The sequence below is a fragment of the Pinus tabuliformis genome, chromosome X (genome assembly GCF_031772625.1).
Source record: "Pinus tabuliformis cultivar Carrire ecotype Pingquan chromosome X, CPIR1, whole genome shotgun sequence".
In the NCBI taxonomy this organism is placed as follows: domain Eukaryota; kingdom Viridiplantae; phylum Streptophyta; class Pinopsida; order Pinales; family Pinaceae; genus Pinus; species Pinus tabuliformis.
The window spans coordinates 843,221,733-843,229,530 of NC_142308.1; the positions used below are offsets into that span (position 1 = coordinate 843,221,733).

General features: G+C 42.2%; 1 protein-coding gene across 1 annotated transcript; it reads left to right on the forward strand.

Moving 5' to 3' along the window:
- The first annotated feature begins 308 nt into the window (after positions 1 to 308).
- LOC149142384 (uncharacterized) lies at positions 309 to 1,316 on the forward strand. The gene has a single exon (XM_089451468.1). The coding sequence runs from the start codon at positions 309 to 311 to the stop codon at positions 1,314 to 1,316; it is 1,008 nt and encodes a 335-aa protein (XP_089307594.1).
- The last annotated feature ends 6,482 nt before the right edge of the window (positions 1,317 to 7,798 follow it).

The following is a 7,798-nucleotide window of genomic DNA, read 5'->3' on the forward strand; positions in this document are numbered from 1 at the left end:
AACTCACCAATCAGGACTTCCTTCATCAAACCCAACGATTCAAAAATTTCATAGGCCTCTCCAATGACTCAGATGGGGCATCAGGAGGGATTGGAACTTTATGGAATAAAAATAAGTGGGAAATCAACAACTCACACCAATGCACTTGGTGGATTAGAACAGATCTAAAGTACAAAAGCTCGCAGGAAATTTATCATATATATAACATATACGCCCCCAACCACTACAGGGACAAAGCAAGTTGCTGGAACACCCTAGAAGAAGACATCTCCTCTCTTCAAAGCAGCAGGCTAATACTTGGGGGCGACATGAATTTAATAAGGAATGTGCAAGAAAAATATGGAGGAAATTATCATGCAGATCCTTCAAGAGACAAATTAGAAGCTATAATACAGATCTTCAATCTAATCGACACCCCTCTGTCAAATGGGAAATACACCTGGTCCAATAAAAGAACAGGCATACACAATATCAAGGAAAGGCTGGACAGGTTCCTAATCCAGGAAGGGGTAGCAGGAAACTTCCACTCAATAAGGAGTCAACTAATCCACGGTTCTGCCTCGGATCATAAGCCGGTGGTCCTTATTTTGGACAAAGGTCCAAACCTCGGCCCTCTCCCCTTCAAATATAACAAAAATTGGGACCTCAACGAAGATTTCAGCAACCTCATTCAAAATCAATGGGCAAAAGAAGTTATAGGGTCGCCCTATTTTGTTTGGGAAACAAAGCTGAAGCAGCTCAGGACAGCAATAAAGCAGTGGGCGAGGGAGCAGGCAAAAATAGAAAAGAAAAAGAAAATCGATCTGCTAGCGGAAATGGAGCGTTGGCATATAGAAAAGGAGCAAACCCAATACTCAGCAGAGGATCTCGAGAAGGAAAAAACCCTGTACAAGGAGCTTTACAGGCAAAACCGGATAGAGGAAGAGGATCAAAGAACAAGATCCCGCTGCCTCTGGCTGAAGGCTGGAGATAAAAACACTTCTTTTTTCCATAATAATATCAAGATTAGAAGAGCATGCAACCAAATAGATAAAATCGAAGTAGCAGGGATTGAGCTGAAGGAACAAGAAGAAATAAAAAGCGCAGCCTTTAATCATTTTAAGGACCTTCTCACAGCAGACATTCAACAACATAACAGCGAGACTTTCCTCAATATAATTAAGAGTAAAATCACTAAAAGAACCACAACAAGGAGCTGGAACAAGAACCCTCAGAAGAGGAAATCAGAGAAGCCACCTTCAGCATGCAACAAGACAAAGCCCCGGGGCCGGACGGCTTCACAGTTGCTTTCTACAGACAACATTGGGAAACAATAAAGAAGGATTTTGTGAGAATGATAAAGAATGCCTTTAGAAATCACAAGGTCGGGGAAAATACAAAATCCTCACATATAGCCTTGATTCCTAAAGAAGCAAACCCAAAAACCTTTGATATATTTCGCCCCATATCGCTTTGCAATGTCTCATACAAGATCATCACCAAAATCCTTGCCAACAGATTAAAGAAATTCCTCCCCCTTCTAATCTCTGAGAATCAGGGCGGTTTTGTCCCAAGTAGGCAGATCATTGATAACGTCATCCTAGTTCAGGAAGCCATCCACAGCAGCCTCAATAGAGGAGAACGGGGAATGATCATCAAACTGGATATGGCAAACGCTTTTGATCGAGTGGATCACACCTTCCTCAGAGCAGTTCTAAAAAAATTTGGCTTCTCCTCCAACTTTGTCAACATCATCAATGGATGTATTTCCAATCCTTGGACCGCGCCTCTGATCAATGGTCGCCCAAGCAATTACTTCAGAAGTTCAAGGGGGCTAAGGCAAGGCTGCCCCCTCTCCCCCTTCCTCTACATTCTTATGGTTGAGTCTCTGAGCGCCCATCTGGAAAATCTTAGAAGCAAAAAAGAAATCACGGGCATTCGCATTGAAAGAGGAGCTAAGGAGATCAATCACTCACTCTTCGCGGATGACACACTCCTAATCGGAGGGGCATCCAGCTTAATGGCCAGGAGATTTAAAAGAGTACTGGATGCCTTCCTTCTCGCTTCTGGGGGAAAACTAAATAACAGAAAATGTAAAATTTACACTTGGAATGTTCCTCTTCAGATTCAACAAAGAATCTCCCAGATTCTAGACATTCCTCTTCAAAGAAGTTGGAGCTCCTTCTCATATTTGGGCCTTCCTCTAGCAAAAGAGCACATCAAAGCAGAGGTCTGGACAAAACATATCGAGAAGATGAGAGGTCTTATGCAGAGTTGGGGTGCTTCCTGGCTAAACCTTGCTGGCAGACCATTCTTATAAAAGATGTTCTCTCAGGCCTTCCTATTTACCAGTATGCGATAATCATGGCTCCCGCAAGCACCCACAAGCACATGGAACTCATTATGAGAAGCTTTCTCTGGCAGGGGGGAAAACAGGACTCAAAGAAGTTCAGCCTCGTCAACTGGGATCAAGTCACCCTTCCGTATGAAAAAGGAGGATTATCCATAAAGATCCCAAGTCTTTCCAATCAGGCTATGGGGCTCAAGCTGATTTGGAAGATCATTTCAGGAAATGGCTCGTGGTGGGTTGAGACAATTAAAAGGAAATATCTTAGTGGTCCGAACTCCAACATTCTACAGGACCCAATTGTGGATAGGCAGTGCACTCCAATGTGGAGACTGATTAAAAAAGTCCTTCCTCACTTCAGAGGGAATGCTTCCAAGAAACCAGGCAGTGGAAAGAACGTTAAAATTTGGCTTGACAGAATCATGGGCTCCAACCCCAGAGACTCTCTCCAAGAACTAAGACCCCTCCAAGTCTGGATGGAGGAGCACAACATATCCTCTTTGTTCGATATATCCTCTTGGTCCCAAAATAGATGGCTTGATTGGAAGGCTCTGAACCTGCCTCTGGACCTCAGAGATCAATGGCATAAGCTGAAAATCTCTTTATCTGGTGCCGCCCCAATCAACAAGGAGATGGATGACAGTTACATTTGGGACACCTGTGGGGGAAGTTTCACAGTGAGAGAGGGTTATAAATCATTGCAAAACATGACTCCCACAGCAATTTGGAATCTCCATAAGGCAGCTTGGAACAACGAATGCATCCCCAAGGTGAAACATTTTAATTGGGCTCTTTTAAAAGGGAAAATCCTTACTGCCGAGAACCTGAGAAAGAGAGGAATTCAAGGCCCCTCGATTTGTTGTTTTTGTCAAGCAGAGGAAGAATCCATCCATCACTCCTTCCTTCGATGCACCTTTGCTCAAAGCTGTTGGAAACAACTACTTAGCCCACTGGAAGCCAGAAGCAGCTATGATCAGGTGAACAACTTACAGAGAAATTGGAAGAAAGATTATCCTCTGAACAGGAAAGGGAAAAAAAATCTCCTAAGAATATGGAATTGTATACCAGCTACGCTGTGCTGGAATATTTGGTTGGCAAGGAACCACTTCACTTTTAAAAACGAGCAGATCAAAATAGACAGGATTATCGCCAAGACTATAGCAGGGATCTCAGAGGCTATCAGCGCTAACCACATCGCCCCCCCAGACCCGCAAGGATGGACAAAGGAAGAGACTGACTGGTACAAAAGGTTCAACATTAGTCATTCCCAAAATCCCTCCCCTCAGAATAAAGCCCCTCAGAATCGTCACAATTGGAAAATCAGGGGCGACAAAGAAGAAATAAATAACTGGATCACAGCCCAGAATCGTCCCTTACTCCTCTTTGATGGAGCATCAAAGAGCAATCCCGGGAGAGCAGGCGCGGGGGGAGTAATTAAAGATCAGAAGGGGAATATAGTCAGTAGTTACGAATGGGGACTCGGTCACGCAACCAACAATGAAGCGGAAGCCTACAGTCTGCTCTTAGGCACCTCGATTCTCCACAGGTTAGGATACCGGGACGCCTTAATCCTTGGGGACTCAGCTATAATAATTGCAGCAATGAATACGGGTAAAGATTTTATCAAAGCCAGTCTCAATAGCATCAAGGCAAGGATAAACGATAATCTCAGACACTTGGGGAAAACCACTTTCATGCACGTGTTAAGAGAAATCAACGCAGAAGCGGATTCCCTTGCTAACAAAGCGGTCAACCGGCAACAAGGACAAGTCAGGGATAATGGCAGAATCTACGCAAGAGCTATACCTTAAGGTCTCCAGTGGCCAGACTGAGCACAAGGTAAGCTTCTTCAGAAATTGTCAGAACTTCAATCTTACTCCTGGTTCTCCCACACTCGCCCATCCTATCTCCCTCAAAATGCCGGCGCTCCTCTCCTCCCTTGACCTCAGAGCTTCTCTGTCTCGTGACAATCCCCTTACTCCTTTAGGTACACATCCTTTCAGCCCCAACGAAGTCTGCTCCCTAAATCTACTGATGGATCCGCCCTCTGCCTCCTCAGGGAAATATCTCGAGCTCCATCATCATGAAGGACCCCTCTCATTCCTTTATATCCCCCTCCCGCCCCCTTCTTCTCACCATTCTCTCAAGAAGCAGCTTGGGCAAGAGGTGTCTCCAGAGCATTGCAGACCTCTCTGCGGAAGCAAGCAGTCGCTCCCCGCGCCTGCTCATTCCACAAGCAACCAGCAAGAAAGTCATCAGGGCGTTACAGACATTCCGGCCATCCACACAGCATCCAGGTATAATACAAGTCTCTTGCAAGATATTTTTACACTAACTAGTCGGGTCTCAGTCATGGCAGAAAGACAACAGCCAGAGGCTCGGGGGAGAGAGGCGCCCCGTGAGAATCCACTTGACAGAGTCCTGGGCAATGACACCTACACACTTTGCAAAGATCACCGCTTCCTGATTGCCCGGTCTATGAAGCATCACAACGAACTGCGCGAAGACTTCATAGCAGACAGCAGATCTAAGCGCAAGAAGCTGGAAAAACGCAAGAAGGAAAAAGAGAACCTTAAGGACAAGTGTGAGCATCTGGAGGAGGCAAACAAGCACATTCAATCCATCATAGAGAGCATGCAGGCAGAAGCCTCTACCAAGGATAGCCAAAAGGAGCAACAGAAAGAAGATCACATGGAGGAAACTGTAAATCAATTCTGGTGTTAACCTCATGAACAGCAAAGTCTGCCTGATAGATGGCCTTTTTGTAAGACAGTACAGTAGATATCTTTTCCAACACTCTCTTCTCAAACTAAACTCTCAAACTTCAAGGGCTACGCCCCTTCTTAGGACTTCTTCTCTCACTCCTCTACTAGCATATTTCGCATCTTCTCCTGCTTTCTGCAGTTTTTATAATATATGAGTACACGATCTTGTTAAAAAAAATAATAATTTATTAATATATATATTTGTATAAGTTGATATGAGATGATGTTAATGTTACAATGAGGCCCTGCTTTTATACCTCAGCAGGTGACCTTTTGTGAATGGGCATGTCTTTTAGACATGCCTTTTCACCTAACTTAATGACTATTTAACCTAATTAATATTTATATTTATTTTATTTATTTAGTTGTTATGAATTATACTCATAACATAGCCTCTTCCTTCGAAAGCTTTGTCCTCAAAGCTTTAACGTTGGGGGTTTTCTTCACTTAGTGTATGTCATCTCGATGTATGTGACGTGACCTTCCTCTCGTCTTATAGCTAATCAATGATATTCCTTCGGATTTTTCTTCTTTTTGGATTTTTTTTTCTTGGAAGTCAAATTTTTATTTTTATTTTACTCTAAAAAAATTTTTATTTTTATAACTCTATAATATTTTTTTTTTTTTTATAACTTCAATTTTTTTTCTTCTAAATCATAATATAATATAATATATATATATATATTAACTTATTAAATTTATATAATATAGTATATATTGTAAAGTATGACTTTATATAACAATGTATTAGGTCAATGTAATACACTGTTTCAAAAAGCTTACGAGTTTATTTTCAAACGGTACGAGTCTTGGCGTTTCACAATTTAACACGACCCTTTCGATAGTCAAAGGAAGAACGACAACAACGGATTGGATGGACAACGCTGTCGTGGGAGGAGACCGAGCGTACAGTGGTGTCGCGTCGCAGTGGAATGCTATCGGTTTGAGGCGCAGCATTAAAGGGTGCAGGATATCTGGGGGTATATTGGGCATATTTTCCATAACCATGTTAATCTCGTGCACAATTGGTTGGATAAATGCATTATGACAAAGGTTGTCAGTGGGGCGCCAAAGCCAACGACGCCATTTCGGAAGTTCCTTTTCAGCGAAATCTCTGCCCAAATCTCTAAGGTGATTGTGCATATTTATACGGTTTTTACAGTCGATCTCCAGAATACACTTGTATTCTAGGTTCTGAAGATTCACCCTTCCTTGCCACCCAGATCCGTCCAATATTCTTAGGGCAAGATCTTTATCTTCATCTATTAAAAAACATGAAATATCTAAAAATAGTTCCTTTTCCTGATCATCAAGATGGTCGTAGCTAATTCTGAGACTACTAAGTATATCTGAAGGAAGTACTAAATTCGATATTTTCAGATATTCTTCTTCCAAGTACCATGATTCTTTTAGATAAAGTTGGGAGCCAAGCACTTGGAGGGATAATGACAATCCATCACAGGCATCCAAAAACTTTGTAACCTCTTTTTCAAATCCGGCACCAGGGAAAACTGATAGCTTGAAGGCTATCCCGGTCACAACTGTTGACCACCGCGTTTCACCACCGATTGGATTGATAATCTGCCCGTTCGTTCGACAGCCTGGTGTGTGCTCTCCTGCAAAGGGCAAAGTAGGATTGATGAATTGATGAAGTGGTTTGATAGCAGTACTTCTGTTGCCTGATGAAAGGGATTTCTGGACCTTGTCATACAGGTCCATGGTTGGTGATTCATCGGGATTGTCGATTCTTTGTTTTGGAATATCCTTGGGATCAACGAACTTCACGCTTCCTTTTGTCCTCTTTTCTTCAGCTTCTTGGTATCTTTTCCTCAGACGTTTTGCGGCTGCTTTAATCTTTGCAATCCGCTCATTGCAGCTCATCAAATTTGTAGCGCTACTCTCCAGCTTCTCTGGCACTCCTGAATTCGGTTTCGATCTCTTTAAGGAACGGTCTTCAACTTCTTATTCTTCTTCTAGGGTTTCTTCCCTTTGTTCATTGCAACCATCAGATGATGCTAATGATACTGTTCTAGCTGGAGGATCCGCTTCCACGTGCTTGCGCTTTACAAGTTTTCTTGGAGATGTGGGAGGGTTGTTTTTCTGTTTCAGCGTTGAAGATTCGAGTGGGTGCGCCTTGGATTTTTCTGCATCCCTTGGAGATGTGGGAGGGTTGTTTTTATGTTTTAGAGTTGAAGACTCTGGTGGTTGCGTCATAGATTTTTGTTTCGAGATTTTCTGTGTATATTTTTCCTTCTTCCTATTTTCGTGTTTGTTATCGTTGTCGGGCGAGTGATTGATCAATTTGTGATTTCGGGGCTATCTTTTTTGCGACTCGTGTGATTCATCGTCCTTTGCAGCTTCATATTGATCTTCATAAACAGAATTAGTATCCCTGTCATTTCTTTCATCTTTCTTATTATTGATTTCTTTCGGAAATTCTTTAACTTCTGCAAATGATTTTTCTAAAAGTTGTAATGCTTCTTGAATACTAAACTATTCAACGTAATCAAGATGTGAACATAATGGCACATTGTGCGGACTATGTTCAAAGGCCTGCATGATTATATCGTGTGCCATGGCTCTGATACCACTGAAGCATAAAACTATGGTTGAAGCGAGAAAATTGATAGCTTATAGACTTGAATGTAAAAATACACACAGGTATTTAATAACAATAATTTATTAATATATATATTTGTATAAATTG